General features: G+C 36.3%; 2 protein-coding genes across 6 annotated transcripts in view; one reads left to right on the plus strand and one right to left on the minus strand.

Annotated features, from left to right (window-relative positions):
* The window catches only part of Orc3 (origin recognition complex subunit 3), a 58,423-nt gene extending 56,441 nt beyond the window's left edge, over positions 1–1,982 (minus strand). For 2 of the 3 annotated variants that reach the window (XM_020163796.2, XM_020163795.2), the window contains exon 1: positions 1,868–1,982. In XM_020163796.2, coding sequence (XP_020019385.1) covers positions 1,868–1,891 — 24 coding nt within the window. In that variant the 5' untranslated portion in view covers positions 1,892–1,982. Of the gene's footprint in view, positions 1–452; positions 495–1,867 lie in introns of all 3 variants that reach the window. The other variant, XM_020163799.2, reaches the window with a different exon arrangement.
* Positions 1,983–2,035: 53 nt separating this feature from the next.
* The window catches only part of Rars2 (arginyl-tRNA synthetase 2, mitochondrial), a 51,528-nt gene continuing 37,024 nt past the window's right edge, over positions 2,036–16,539 (plus strand). For 2 of the 3 annotated variants that reach the window (XM_020163801.2, XM_074078465.1), the window contains exons 1-4: positions 2,036–2,158; positions 9,043–9,116; positions 13,762–13,864; positions 15,460–15,543. In XM_020163801.2, coding sequence (XP_020019390.1) covers positions 2,123–2,158; positions 9,043–9,116; positions 13,762–13,864; positions 15,460–15,543 — 297 coding nt within the window. In that variant the 5' untranslated portion in view covers positions 2,036–2,122. Of the gene's footprint in view, positions 2,159–9,042; positions 9,117–13,761; positions 13,865–15,459; positions 15,544–16,539 lie in introns of those variants that run through there. The other variant, XM_074078474.1, reaches the window with a different exon arrangement.

Here is a 16,539-nt window from a genome sequence, read left to right on the forward strand (position 1 = left end):
GGTTTCCACTTACATGGAAAATGGAAGACTAAAAGAAACACATATACAGAAAGTCATCTCAGGGTAGTATTAAAGACAGCAAAATGTAAAGTAGCCACTATAAAGTAGTTTCCAAATTAAGAATTGTGCCTTATGTTCTTATATCTACAACTAGTGGAAAAGCTTGCCGTTGGGACCTACAATTCAGTGAAGGAAAAGGAGCACCAAAAAAGCAAGATACAAAGAGTGCCCTGAATGGATACTAAATAAAGTACTGGTAGTAATATGGATAACCACTTTGAACTACTGGTTAAGTGATGGTGTTTAAGATGAAAGAAGCAGCCTAGAAGGTCCAATAGTCAAAAAAAAAATTTTAATATATATTTGGAAAAAATATAAATGGAAAAAATATGTATGTATGGAGAGAGAAATAAAACATTCTTAGTTTTATGAATTCTTGAGCTGATTCTTACTCATATAAGGTGATCATGATCATCCCAAAACAGGCATTCTTTCTGAAAAAAAAAAAAACAACTCATTTTCTGCAAGATACACAGAAACTGAGATGTTATACAACAAACAGGATTAGAAGACAGATCACTCAAAATCTATGGAATTATATAAAGGAGAAAAAACAAAAATGATAACAATGCTAGTAAAAGCACAGTTAAATCTCTTCTTGCTTTTGTAGCTAGCATTAGTCAGTCCTTTGAAACTTTAAGTCCCATGGCTTGTACTTCATCCTTGAAAAGCACTGCTTCTCGTAGACTATTTTAATCAAAGTTAAAAATTAGATCCCATCATTAACTCACTGCTTTAATATAGAGAAAAATGTCTTTACAACTTCTTCACCTGTATCTTCAGCTTCATCAGATTGCTTCAGTTCGGGGTTCCCACTGCACTTAGAACTGAAAGTCTTATTATTTTATATGATCCACAGAAGCACTGTCCAATAGAACTTTCTTTAATGATGGAAATGTCAGACATCTGCTATGAATGATATGGTAGTGATGGTCACACATGGTTAAGAGCCTGAAATGTGGCTATTGCTACTAAGGAATTGAATTTTAATTTTATTTTACTTTAGTTCAAATTTGAATAGCCTCACAATACAACTCTAGGATTTATCTTCTTACTAAAATACACATTGACTTGCAATCCCTTGCCACAGTCAACCTATATGAGATATTACATGATGCCCCACACAGCACACATATCTGCATGACTTTTTTCATTCTGATTTTTCGTTATGCTCCTATTCTGTCTCTACTCTTTCATTATACTGACTTTTCAATATTTTTGTTCCCTTTTTCTACTTCTAAGGCAAAAAACATGTTGCTCTCTGCTCTCCTTCTCCCAATCCTTTATCTGCCAAACCTCTACTCATTTTTCAGATCTCAGCCAAAATGTCACTCTCCATAAAGCTTTCGCTGACCTCTCAACAATCTACATTAGGTTGTTCTCTCTCTTTTCTTTCACTTAGTACTTTTTATTTCCTGCTAACGCTTACAGTGTATTATCAGTTTACTAATGTCTTTCTTGAGTCCAAATTTTGTTTACCTTGTATGTCGGTACCTAACGGAGTGCTGAGCGCACAGTAAATATCTATGAAAGGGAAAGAGTAGGGGAGAATGGAACACATCCCCCGGTCAACGGACCAACACAACGCAGAACTTTAAAAACCCTCCTAGCCGCACCGCAAGGAAGATTAGCGTCCTCGCTCCCCAAAGTTGGCCTCAACCGGACCTAGTGCAAAGACGCCTGAGTTCTGTCGACCACCCCCCACTTCCAGCTAGGGAGTCGAAACCAACATAACTCCGCTTCATTCCTTCTTTAGAGAGGAAGCAGGCGTCGGTGGAGCCACAATGAGCACCCGCCCCCAACGTACCTTGGACACCGAAGAAGTGGCCATAGTCCTAATAGTCAGCCGTTTTCAGGCGCACAGGGGATTTCCCGCGCGCCCTCGCGGCAACGGGGCAAAGGTTAGTGGCCAATCGTAAGACTCCTTGATTGGCTGGCGTCGCCCGCCGGGGCGGGCTTCCGGCGTGCGGAGGCGGGGCGTGCAGAGGCGGGGCGTGCAGAGGAGGGCGGAGCGAGCGAGGAGAGGGGCCCATGGTTCGGGGCGTGCTGCCCGGAATTTGAGATGGCGTGCGGCTTCCGTAGGTCGATTGCCAGTCAGGTATTTATTCCCGAGCTGGCAGAAGGACCCCGGCGGAGCCTGGGACCTCAAAGCCCATTCGCCATTGCGAGCTAGTCCTCACTTGGCGGGAGGGCGGGCTCCGCGATTCCCGTTTGTTTCTGCCGCCTCCTCCCCCCTCTCTGGTGCTGCAGAGGCAAGCTTTCTTGGGGGACTGGGAATGCGCGGGGATCTCTTTCTCCGGGACAACAGTAAATCTCCAAAGGCACTTGGGCTTCCCTTGCTCCTTTTCCGCCCGCAGTGTTGCATGCTTTAACCTGGATGGAATGTCCTTGGACCATGATGAGACCTTATAGAAACTAGTGTTCTCTCACTTAGTGAAGTTGATGTGGGATCTCAATTGCCATTCGAAAGGGTGTAACTTAAAAGCTGGTTTCTCTTGCAGTTTCTTCTGCAACCTGCCTATCCTAGAATTGTTTTTGGTAAATTCTAAAAGATCCGTGAGACTCTTTTTCTTGATTCAGTCATCTTTGAACATCTGTGAGGAGAAAGGGGGAAGAAACTGCAGAATGGATCTGGAATTCATCAAAAAGGATTCTTAAAATTTATTGGCCACCTGTGGAATTTTGGAAGCAAACTTTGTGTTGTAGCCTTGACAAACTCATTTCCTGCTTAGTAGTAGAGACATATTAGCGGGCATATTTCGCCTGGTATGTCATTTACCTCAGCTCATTTTTACTGTTTCTAGGCATTTGTGGGGGAAATTTCTCTGCCTTGTCTTTATGCGTATAGATGTCTTGTCCTGTCCAGTGCTAGCTCCTCAAATATCACCAACATCATCTTTTGATAAGACAAAGCTGAGACTATTACTTGCTGCGGTGAAGGTAAAACCACCCCATCAGAGCCCTGTTAGTGCCTCAATTTGGGAAAATAAGATCAGACTTATTGAGGATTTGAAGTATGACTGAAGGCTGATTTTTCAGTGACAGAGGCAAGAGGAGGCTTGGGATAATGGCTTGAGGGGAATTAAATACTGATACAACAGTTTATGATTGGTGGAATGGGCATGGCAAGGAGTGCAGCGTGCCTTAAGGCATAAACTGCTGATGTTTGACTTTCTATTGAATAACTGATGGATTTTTCAGAAAGTTCTTATCAAGGTAAAAGAAATAATAAAATCATGTTAATGTAATTAGCCAACTATTTCCAGGCTAGGTAGTTTTGGACCTAAGCTCTTAGGTCAGAATAGTGCTATGATCAGATACACGTTTAATTCTGCAGAGACTCTATCTAGTCTTGTACTGATAGTAAATGGAGAAACTGGAATTCATATTAATTGAGTATATATTTGTACCAGTTACTTTACATTGAGACTTGAGGCCATTGCAACACTATGATATAGTTTACATAATATATTATTATTAAATTGAGCAAATTGAGATCTAGAAAGATCAAATAATTGGGTTTTCTCTAAGAACAAGGCTGATCATACATATCCACAGTATAGTTCTTGGATTCACATGACCTTAATATAATGCTTTATAGTGTATAGGGCAGTTTTGTTGGCTTTTTTTTCAGATGGAGATCACAAATTGTATTTCATTGTTGTGTAGCTGGTATATTATAAGTGGCTTTAAGTTCTCTTCATTAACTTGTCCCTTCATAACCTAATAGAGGAGAAAAACTGCCAACAGTGAATAAGAAGACAGACCTCTAGATTTCACTGATGAGTTTTATTGTCAGCTCTCAGGTATTGCCTCGAGAAGCAATTAAATTTATTTAACAATTTGTTATCTAGTCCTAAAATGAAATATTTTGTTGGGAAGGTAGTCATCCACATTTAGATTAACAACATGACTGACTGAATTATACAGCTGCTGTTTGGATGAGCATCCCCCAAAGGTCCATATGTAATGGCTTGGTGTTCAGGGTGGCAGTGTTGGAAAATGCTATAGACCTTTAAGAGGTAAAGCCTCATGGGTGGTTCTTAGGTTATTGAGGGCATTCCCCCCAAAAGAAGCTGTAGAACTGTGGCTCCTTTCTTTCAGCTTCCTGGCTGAAAATGTAAGCACTTGCTGCATCCTTCCCTCCAACTTGATATGCTACACTTACCAGAGGCTCAAGTCCTTGAGGCCACCTGATCTTGGATTTGAACCTCCAGAATGATGAGCCAAAATAATCTTTCTTTACTTCCTCAGTAATCTGTATCATGTATTTCATTACAGTTATGTGAAGCTGAATGATATAATTATTTTTAGAAGACCAATAGCATTCAGTTCTGCTTAAAAACTACAACTTGTGTGAGAGCCATGCTAAGTTTCTTTCATTATAAACAATTAGTAATAACTTGTCTTCCCATATGTCTTCTGAATCCTAGTGTTTCAGATATTACCTTATTTATTTCATTTTTTGCATCTTGGAGCCAATCCAGTCCTATTCCTGAGGAAACTTTCTGCAAATGTGGAATGTAAACTTGCTCTTTGTGGCAAACACAAAGAGCCTGACCTGGTTGTATTAAGAGTAAGAAGTGAAGGCTACCAGGGCTGATTGACAATTTAAGTAATTTGCAGTTCTGAAGAGTGATTGTTAGGACTTACGGCCTGGGTGCCTGTGTTATATGGATAATTAAGAACAGTCACTGATCTGGACATTGTTAAAGTGGGAAGCAACTATTATCTCCAAAGTAATGGTTCTTCAGTTGGTCTGCAATGTACTCGTAATTGGCTGGATTTTTTTTTTTTTTTTTTTAGTAGCACTGGGGTTTGAATTCAGGACCTCCTGCTTGCGAGGCAGGCATACTACCACTTGAGCCAAGCCCAAATCCTTAAATTAACTTTTTCTCCTTCCCTCTCACCCTCTTCACTCTCCCAAATAAGCTCCTATACCAAAGTCTCTTTCTCAGACCCTGCTTGTGGAGGGGACCAAGATAGATATCTGTGAATATCTTTTATTTTTCTTGTGTTATGTTGATTTGTCTCTGTGGCTTCTCAGTGAGATTATAGGCCCTGCCAAATGAGGCTGCTCTGTTGTGTTTCACAATCTTTTGTTTCTCTTCTTGTCTATCACTTTGAAAGCTTGTCGCTTTGGGCTTTGTCTCTATGTATGTCCACTTTCTTTCTTGTCTGCTTGCGTGCTATTCTTCCTTTTTATATTTAGGAACACTAATTTTCCTAAGGTTGGATTACCTTGTCCTAAATTTCATTTATTTTCCTCTGACTACTTTAATCTCTGTTTATTAAAATCTGTATTTCTTTCTTTTTTTATTGTGCTGAGTGGGGGTGCATTGTAGTATTTACAAAAGTTCTTACAACATATCAAATATGTAGATAGGTAGATAGATAGATAGATAGGTGTACTTGAATTCACCCCCTCCACCATTTTCCTTCATCTCCCTTTCCCCATTCCCAGAATAGTTTCAGCAGATATCATTTTTCCACTTGCATACATGTATACACAGTATTTACACCATATTCACCACCTTCACCATTACCCCACCTCCTCCCCCTCCCACTGTTACCAACTCACCCTTCCCCAAACCTGTTCTGCCCTTCTGTTCTCTGAAAATCTGTATTTTCTGTTTATCTTAGCTCCTCTGTGCCTTAATTTGTTTTCAGTTATGAATATTCTCTCCCTTTGTGTTTCTTAGTTATTCTATGGTAGAAGTTTGATAATGTGTTTAATTTTCAGACTTCCTTTTAATCTTTTTTTTTCATCTTGTCTCTTTAGTTCTTGTTTACTGTATTCACATTCTCAGTTAGTTCCAAATCCTGAAGCATTTGTGAAGAATTCCTTTGCATTCATTGCATTATATTTTCTGGGTTTTTGCGCTCTTGTATGCCTCTTTCTTACTCTCTCTCTCTCCTTCTTTTCTTACTTCCATTGTTGGCAGTACTGGAGATTGAACTCAGGGCCTATTGAGGCATGCTCCAGTCCTTCTTCTTTTAGTTTGTTTTTCAGATAGGGTCTCCTCCTTTTCTCCTAGCTGATCTCAGACCACATTCCTACCTCTACCTCCCTGTAACTGGGAGGGCCCTCATTGTGTTCCCCTAGAATCTTTACTTCTCTTGAGAAAGTGCCAGAGTTCTCTTCTGTTTTACTCATTCTCTGCCACAGCTCTTCATCTTCCAGTAAGAAGAGGGGAAAAAAATAGAATTCATTCAATTTCTTTCTCCCCAGGTTTGGGGTATTAACAAGAATTGGCATGTCATCTCTATGACTTCTGGTACATCAAGGCCAACCTAGGAGCTTTGCCAAACAGCTGCTGCATTCTGCTTCAGAATCTACTTTTTCAGAATGAGCCTTTTGAAGTTTATGACTTTGGCCTGTATGTCCTATGTCTTTGTTGCTGGAGAACAAAGCTACCTACTTATTTACTGTCTGTCTTCTTTCCTTCCTTTTTCATTTTGATATTGAATGGGAAAAGGGAGAGTATGTGAAGAAGCTTTCATTCTACTTCTTGAGTCCTAAAATCTTTTTCTTTGAGCTTTCTAATTATGGGCAAAATACATATAACATAGAATTTTCCATTTTAAGCACTTTCAAGTGTATAGTTCAGTGATATTAATTTAATTAGCATTGCTGTGGAGTCATCACCACCATCTATGTGCACAACTTTCCATCATGCAAAACTGAAACTCTGTGCCCATCCAATAGTAATTTCCCCACCCTGCCAACCCTTGTCTTTCATTCTTTAATTGACATCATATAAAACTGTTTCTATGCTTTTTGTAAAACTACTATCAAAACTACTATTCATTTCTTCATGCGAGTAAGACAGCCAGGTTTTAGAAATACTTTTATGAAAAGTTTGGTCCTGTTGACATACCTTATCTATTGCTAAATTAAACAGGCAGCGTGTTAGATTCCCTTTGTACCTTGCTCGCCAAGAAGCATGATAACTATCAAGAGCATAGGTTATATGGCATCATCTTATACTTCCATTTTATTTTTATGTTTTTAAGCTCCCTTTGAGCTTTTTTGGAGAAAATGAAATATAATAAAATGATAAGTGATTGCAAGTGATATATTTTCAGCTTATATCCAGAAGATTTTTTTGTGTTCACTTGAATGCAAGCATTTTATTGCTGCTTAAATTCACAACTATCAGCTGAAATGCTTTGAAATTGAGCTATATCATTTAAGTTTTTTAAGCAGAATTTAGTCATATTTAAGATAGGCAAAATTTATAGTTGTTATGAGTAAGTTTGGGAGATGTCATATCCAGAATAAATGAAAACTTTTTAAAAGGAAAAGGAAATAACATTTATTACATGCTTATTTATGACATTGTTCTTAATCCTCACAAGAGCCTTAATTTATTATTTAATCAGCATATTAGCCACATATTTCATTTATAAAAACTAAATCTTACTCTTATAAAATGACTTTTATAAGACCTCAGAGTTAATAAAAGTGGAAGTAGAATACACATTTTTTTTCCTAAAAAAAAAAACAGATTATAGAACCTTTATTACTGATGTATCTTTATTGGTGGGAAACGATACAGGCCCTATTCTATAACTGCTTTAGATATTTTTATCCACTTCTGCGAATATTTCCTAAGGAAATAACTTCTTTGTAGGAATACAGCAATTCACTTCTTAGAGATTAGAAATTTTAAAACAAAGGGTTTTTACTTGAGATTTAAGTTTAAAAGCCAACACAGGGCTACAGGCTGGACTGAAGGGTTAAGTACCTGTCTCACAAGTGTGAAGCCCTGAGTTGAAACCCCAGTACTGCCAAAAAAAAAAAAAAAAAAAACTAGGTCAAAGCAGAAATTTACAAATCATCTTTAACAGTAGTGCCACATCTGCCAATTTGGTTCATTTTTTAATATATCTGTGAAATTTAGCAGGTGACTTCTGTTTATAATAGGAGAGTAAATATTGTCAGTCATCTGGTTTAGTTTTATTCTCCTCCCGAACAGTTAACAGACACCTGGGAAATATTTCTTCTTAAGCACTTCTTAACATTTTTCCCCTTATTTTCTTATCAATCCCTTTCTCCCAACTCAACAGCCATGACTTTTCCACTTCTGAGATATATCTGGATTGAGAAAGTAGGAAGATTATATACATACATGTATACGTGTGTATGTGTATGTGTATGTGTATATATATATATATATATATATATATATAGTCTCTCTCTCACACACACACACACACATCTTCATTCTTTAAAGTTTCTTTTGTGATTGTAATACATAGCCAAAATTGTCAACTGATGCCTTAACCAGATACTTGAAAGAGACAAAAAGAGGCAGAGAGAGTTTGAGGATCAAACCCAAGGCCTCATATTTGACAGGCAGGTGCTCTACCACTGACATTCCAACTACTCAATGAGTAAACCTTTGATAGGGCCTGGGAATCAGAGTTTCCTTAGTTTTTACTTATTATTAAATGCCATGATCGTTGTTTTGGTCACTACTATATCCCTAACACATAAAACAGTGCCTAGCAGAAAGTAGTCACTCAAAAAATCCTTTTTGAATGAAAAAAAAATTTTTTCTCTGGATCATCAGTGGTTCACCTTTTCCCATAACGTTGTTTTTTTAATTTTTAAATTTACAAAAATAAAATTCATCCTCAAAGATGAATAGTTCTGTTTGCTACTTTATGGCAGCCACAGATCTGTTCTTCATCATTATAGTTTGGAGTCTTCCAGAAAAATTGAAGTATACACTATTCTCTTTCTGTCTTTCTTCATTGAGGCACTCGACCACTTGAACCATGCCCCCAGACCTTCTTTCTAACTTTTTTTGTAACAGCAAAAGAACTCTCTGTTCTAGTTTCTTTCATTTAGCATGACACATTTCATCTATATTGTTAAGTGTATCAGTAGTTCATTCTTTTTGTTGCTAGATAGTATTCCATTCAATCTGGAATAAATGTATCAACAATCTTGCCCTGTTTTGTTCTTTTCAGCTTTCTCGAGTGTTGGATCTTCCACCTGAAAACTTGATCAAATCAATATCTGCAATTCCAATTTCCAAAAAAGAGTATGTATATTTGTAACAACCTAAAATGTTGAATTTGATGGTGATTCAAAAAAAAAACCTTGTTAGTCTTCAATTTACAGAATGTATGTTCATTGTATTCAACCTAGTCCAATCCAATTTTAATAAAATTAAAATTTGTGTTAAATACTCTGATGTGACAGGTAATATTCTTACATTAATTATTTTCATGTTTGCTATGCTAGTAATGATAATTATGTCAAAGAATTTAGGAATGAAGTTCAAACTTAATTGCATAGCAACTAAAGAACTAAGGTTGTGGTTATAATCAGGGCTTTGATGGGATATTAGACTCTGCAACCATTTATGATGCTTAAATACTATTGTACCATATTTATCTCCTAGATTGGTTGTGTTGTTTTTGTTTTTTGAGTTTCTAATGGAAGATTTCCAGTGATAGAAAATCACTGGGTAGAACTACATACAATCCGTAATTGTTTTCAGGGAAATAACTGTCTCCTTGTGAGTTTGGTCATCCTAACTCATACTCGTTTGTCAGTAAAAAACTTTAATACCTGCACAAAATACATTATGCTCATGGGCCCTGAAACCTCTGTGGTTTTGCAGGGTCAAAAATGTTCAAAAAAATAAGTTGTATTTGCACTAAACATGTATAGACATTTTTTTCTTGTCATTATTTCCTAAACAATATAACAACTACTTACATAACATTTACATTGTATTAGGTATTACAAGCAATGCAGAGATGATTTAAAATATACAGAGGATATGTGTAGGATATGTGCAGATACTACACTGCTTTATATAAGGGGCTGAGCATCTGTGCATTTTGGTATCCACAGGTTGTCCTAGAACCAATCCCCCACGGATACCAAGGGATGATTGAATTTTCTCAGTTAATAATGACAAGAAACTTACCACATGGTAGATTTTTCAGTCCTAAGTTTTGAGGAAATGTAAGCTTAATTATTAGTACCTATTAATGTCCTTGTATTTTGTTCCCTTAATTTTGTCAGGACTTTAAGACAGAGTAAGGTAAATATTCCTGTTCTCAGAATAAGACTAAGAAATAAATGGAAAGGAAATAAGAGAAACTACATTTGGCCTTGTAGTAAAATAGGACACCTATAAAATGACCCACTGCAAATTTTTTGTTTATATTTAGGCAACCAGGGACCTAAGGGATCTCATAATTATATGTAAATTGATGTAGCCTTCCAAATTAGTTACCTATTTTCTCTAAAATATGTGACATTCTGGATAAGGGGAATGTTTTAATTTTGTTTCAAAGACCTTTAATAAGCTAGACTATCTTAGTCTATCCCTTGAATAAGATTTTTGTTGTTGTTGTTTGTTTGGCTTTGGTGGTACTGGGGTTTGAATTTAGGGCTTCACTCTTGCAAAGCAGGTGCTCTATTGCTTGAGCCATACCTCCTTGGATAGGATTTTCTTTACCTGCTTCCTCTTTAATAGTCTGAAATACTAAGACTTTGGTTTATAGAACATAAGTATTGAGGACAGCATCAAATTTTTTCTAGACTGCAACCGTAGAATTCAGCATATTAGGATTGGTAGAATGGCTCAAGTGATAGAGCTCCTGCCTAGAAAACATGAGACCCCAGTGCTGCCAAAAAAAAAAAAGAAAGAAAGAAAAAAATTTCAGCATATTAAATTTACTTAAAATAAAGGAAACCTCTACTCGTTTGCCATAATAAGTCCATGTATTCTGTACAGTGCTAAAAAATTAGTCTTAACTGTTAAGCATTTGTAACTTTTATTTTAGAATACTATTAAGTTCCAGGATAATTAAGAAATACTATTTTTTGGATGGACTTACAACCTGAGAATTTGTATCTTAGATACACAGAATTAGAGCAAGAGAGATTCTTGTTTTGTTTTTTGAGACAGGTCTTACATTGTAGCCTAAGCTGGCCTGAAACTGCAGTCCTCCTGCCTCCACCTCTGGAATGCTAGGATTACAAGTGTGTACAACCATACCCAGCTAGAAATATTCCTTTTGTTAATATGGCTTATTTAATATGAATCAGTTTGCTCATGTCTGCTAGTCCTTTTAATTATATTTTTAGGTATGATGAAAATTTCTGTATAATACTGATTGATTAGTCAAAATTAACAGCCTTATTAGAAGCTAGTACCACTCAGATCTGTGGGTTTCACACTAACCACAGCAACTCCTCAAAAGTAAGGGGGAAATAGCTATTGCTTTTGAACCTTATTATTGTTAATTTAAAAAAAGAAAAAATGAAAGTAGGAGCTGGGTTCCAGTGGCTCATGCCTGTTATCCTACCTACTTGGAAGGCTGAGATCAGGAGAATCGCTGTTTAAGGCCAGCCTGGGCAAATAGTTCACAAGACCTTATTTCCAGAATAACCAGAGCAAAATGGACTAAATGTGTGGCTTAAGTGGTAGAGCTCCTGGTTTGCAAGTGCAAACCCCAGTCCCACCATAGATAGATAGATAGATAAAGGAACCAATTTAAAGAACTCTATGTATCAATAACCTGCTGTTGTCTACACAGGACCAGTTGTGTTCCATGTATATATTCTTCTCCACGCTGGATTATGTTAACATATATACGGGTTTTCTGAACCTAGTGCTATGTCTTCTCAAAGGATTTTTTTCTTGTCCCCCCTATTTTATTTTTTCTATCACAAACAAAATTCAGGAAAATGCAAAAGAATAAAAAAAAAAAAGAGTGCCCTCAATAATCGTATATTAACAAATTAATGTATTTTTCACTTTTTTTCTCTTTGAATATATTTTTCAGCTTTTAAAAGCTGTAGCTATAAAACCGCATGTAAAAATGTAACATTTTTGAACTCTTTCCCCTTAATATCATTTTTTTCCCTAATATTCTAACACTCCACTATTGGTGGACATTTAGACTTGTCAGTTTTGAAATTTTTATGTGTAAAAATTGTATCTGAGTTCAGATACAAGAATCATCTCATAACTAGACAAAGCAAGAGTTCCTTGTGGGTGCAGGATTAAAAGCTCACAGGGGAGAGTAGGGAACTAGATTAAGTCTGGTTGATCTTCCTCACCTCCCTGAAGCTTTTCCTTCCTGTTGCACCTTTCTTCCTGGCAGGTAACCCTGTACATAATTTCAGAATTCATATTTTAAATGTTTTTTGTTACTACTAAGATTTAAACTTACGCTTGCTCAGCAGGTGCTCTACCACTTGAAACACACCTCCAGCCCTTTTTGCTTTAGTTATTTTTTTCGATAGATTCTTGTTTTTTTGCTTTGGGCTAGCCTCGGACCCTTGATTCTTCAACGACCCCTCCCAGGTAGCTGGTGGTCATGAATGAAGTAGCTATTATTGTCATCATGGTTTTACTGAGGAACAGAGGTTTAGCACTCTGCCAGATATCACACAGACACTGATTGGTCGATGAACATGAATCTGTGGTTACAGCTCGGATATCTATGGATGAGTTTTGGTAGTAAATGTGATCCACACTAAATTGCTGAGTAATGGATTAAGACCTAGGAAAATTCTTAAAAGTCATTGTAGACCAGTTTTGTTTTTTTTTTTAATAGGATGTTAGAGGTCACACAGAAAGTTATAGACATTTCCTTGAATTTTATGAATGATATGAAGAAAGTCACTTGTACCCCTCCAAAGTTATGTGAGTGACACATAGGCTAGATAGACACTTACTCTGCCCATGGTCCTGTTCTCTAGCGCCTTATTGAACATTAGAAGATGTTAGTATTGCTAAGTAGTATAATAGAGTGTTTAAACGTTCATTAAAAAATATTTTTATACCTTGAAGTATTTCAAACCTACAGAAAAATTTGTAGAGGAAAATGTAAGGAATACTCATGTGGTCACTTTCTAAATTGTTCACGTCTTAGCTTTTTCCCAAGTTTACTTCAAGTGTTTTTTTCTTTTTTGGGGGGTGGTGGTGGTGGTAATTCATTATTTTTGTTTTTAGTAACAAAATGTTGTAAATACTGATAAGTACTTCATTGGTTCTATTCCCTACCTGCTTTCCTTAGAGATAACTGCTCTCATCAGGCAATGGTTATTTTCACTAATTGGTTGCTCAGTGTTTGTTTTTAGATTGTTTCATCATCAACCCAATCAGAAGTATGAATGACAATGTCTGTCTCTAATGAACTACTGATTGTTAAGAGTGATAATTCTTGACTGGAAGCATGGCTGGAGTGATAGAGTGCCTGCTTTGCAAGTACAAAGTCCTGAGTTCAAACCTCACTGCTTTTTTTTTTTCACCACGTGTTGAAACTCAAATTATAGCATTTAAGAATATTTTTGCTTTCATCATTTGGAGAATTAGAAGCAAACATCTGGGGAAGTAGACGAAGCATTGTAGAGGAGGTCAAAAGACTCGAGTCCTGCTACTAGTTGAAGTAGGATTTGAGGGGAGACATTTAACTTGCCAGGAATCTCTCCCTATTTCAGAGATTAGGTACAGTTAGGTAATAGAAGAGGAAGATTTTTATAAATGATAAAAGAGAAAAGATTTAAGTAAATATAAGGCAACTTCTAATTTCCTTCCTTCCATTTTGAAGGCATAACAGCTTTAGATAAAATCATGTTGATGTGGAGATATCACAGTTATTAGTCTTTGTTTCACAAGTAATGTTTTTAAGGTAACTGTCAATGTCTGTCTTTAGAGAAGTGGCAGATTTTCAGCTTTCTCTGGATTCTTTACTGGAAATCAACAATGATCATTCAAGACCAGATATTCAAGTTCAAACGAAGAGACTGGCAGAGAAGGTACTCCCTCTCTATTTAACATTATAATAAATTTAGCAGTTAAAAGAAGAAGAAAAGAAAAAGCTCTGCAGGCTATCTTAGCTGTAATAATGAACTTAGTAGTACTTGTTTTTTCAAGGCATCTTGGAAAATATCATTTAAATTCATTTTTTCTATGTACTGTAAGGTTACAGTGATTTTTCAAATTAGTTATAAAGCATTCCTCTTGAGCCGACATTGTTCAATTTTTTTGATTAACTACTTACAAAGGAAAAAAGTGTTAATTAATTTTACAGATTGAAGCTGGGCAGACTTTTGAATTTAGGATAACAAGCTTGATAAGTTAGAGCAGTGAGTTGCAGTTTTTAAAATGAGTTCCTGCGAAGAACATTAAAATATGAGAAGAAATGATTAGTATAAATAGAATCATGATTACAGTTGAAGTGCTTATATGGTTTAATCATGTATTTCTGAGTTTTCTGATGGATTTAGTATTTTAAAAGGAATTAAAAAGATTGTAGAAAGTGACAAAATCTAAATTTTGAGGGTATTAATATAATACCCTCAAAAAACAGATTTTGGGGCAAGGGATTTTTGGTTTTGGTTTTTTCCCCTTTAACTAATATTATTTTATGTGACACAGATGTGGTTTCTGGGAACTATGAATAATTGAAACAACAAAGTAACTATTATAAAAAAAGACATTGAAAGCTGGGTATGCTGGTACATGCCTATAATCCCAGCATTCAGGAGGTTGAGGCGGGAGATCAAGAGTTTAAGACTGCCTGTGCTACAAAGTGAGTTTAAGGCCAGCCTAAGTCACATTAGCCAGATGCTGAATCAACACTTCCTCCCCTCCCTCACCATTTGAAAAAACGTCTAACTAAAAAATGAGTAAAATAAAGGAGCTTTTGTAACTAAGTAGATATTTGTTTGATTATAGAATTACCTCAGATTTTTGTCTGTAAGCAGTAGGAGTAGAATTAGTTTAATATGAAATCATTTGTGCCCCTCCCACCCCATTTCTTATAAGTTCACAAAAGTAAAGGCTAATGACTCATATGTGCTCCAGAGACTTGAGTCGAAATAAATAAATAAATAAATAAATAAATAAATAAATAAATAAATAAAATAAAGGCTAATGACTCTTCAGTGATGACAGGTATCACTAGTTCCATAGGTTTATCAGGGGGGTGAACATCTAGTAGGTTAAGAAGGAAGCGCATGCAGGGAAAACAGACTAAATCATTGACATTCTGTGTGTTGGTGCAGGTGCTTTAGTGTAGGCCCTCATAGAATGTCATGTTCTGTGACTCTTCCAAAAGGTAGGTGAGATAAAGTATTCATAGCACAATAGATGGAGCATTTAATGGAAGGAAAAAGGACAGGAGAGACTTTGGATACAAAATAGAATTCTAATCAGTAGAAAAAGAAAATGTGTTCACCTTAGAAGAATGATGGAGTTAAAGAGATTGGCTAAGGCCCAGGTCCTGCTGTCACGAGTGAGACATGACTTACCTGTTGTCTTTGTATGCCAATTTTATGGTAGTAGAGCTAAATATCTCATTCAGCCTATTATGTAACATACCTGTTTTACATTATTTGTTATCTTCCAGCTTAAGTGTGATACAGTGGTGAGTGAAATCAGCACTGGTCCAGGGACTGTAAATTTCAAAATAAACAGAGAACTATTAACAAAGGTAAGATTGGATTATTGTCCAGCTTTGTGCTTTTACTATCTCTACTTTTTAATCTTTTCATTTATATACTCTCATAGTACTGTTTACCTCTCCTTTTCAGAACTATTTGAAGTTATTTTACATTCTTTTCATTTGGTTCATAGCATTTGCTCTTTGAACTTCAATTCTTATTAGTGTTCATAACATGTCTTTCTCACTGCTGGATCTCCAGTTTTAGCAAGTGCCTGGCAGGTAGTAGATGTAGATGACTATTTGTTGAATGAGTAAATGTGCTCTTTTGAATACAAGAAAGGCTGGTTTCTGCTCTCTGCTAGCCTGTACTCTGCTGGATGCATAAGACTTAACAGAAGAAATGTAATACAACTTATGTTTTGGCTTGCTGAAGGCATGACTCAAGTGGTAGAGCGCCTGTCTAATAAGCACAAAACCTTTATTCAAACTCTGGTACTGTCAAAAAGAAAGAAAGAAAGGGTGGCTAATATAATAAGCATAAGAAAGTTCAGACATGAAAAAATCAGTATGGCCTGGAGGGTTTGGAGAAATTTCATAGAGGAATTGAGTCAGGTGAGACCTTGGATAAGTAGTCGTACAAGACCTTTAGGTGAGTTTCATTTCGATTGCATTTTTAGTTTTGCCATAATGCATCTTTTGGCTACTATTGTAAAAAAGAAATATAGTCCAGTTTTGGGTTGGTCAGGCTTAGTAAATGCGGCAGTCTTGGATTGAAAATATCTATGAAAAATATCTAATAATACAGTGTCTTTCCAAGATTATGTAGTTCACTGGTATTTACCCATCAGCCCTGCAAGTTTTCTAAAGGAGCATTTATGTTTTAGGTTACTTTTTTGATCATTGGGATTTGTTTTATCCCTTTTTCACTCTCTGAGGTAAATTAGTTAACCAAAATCAGATCCACAGACAAGGACATTTGTTCTAAGCTTGTTGTAACCACTGAGTAATTTACCATTTTTAAATAAGCAACTCTTCCAGTTATTT

Source organism: Castor canadensis, chromosome 1 (genome assembly GCF_047511655.1).
Source record: "Castor canadensis chromosome 1, mCasCan1.hap1v2, whole genome shotgun sequence".
Classification (NCBI taxonomy): Eukaryota; Metazoa; Chordata; class Mammalia; order Rodentia; family Castoridae; genus Castor; species Castor canadensis.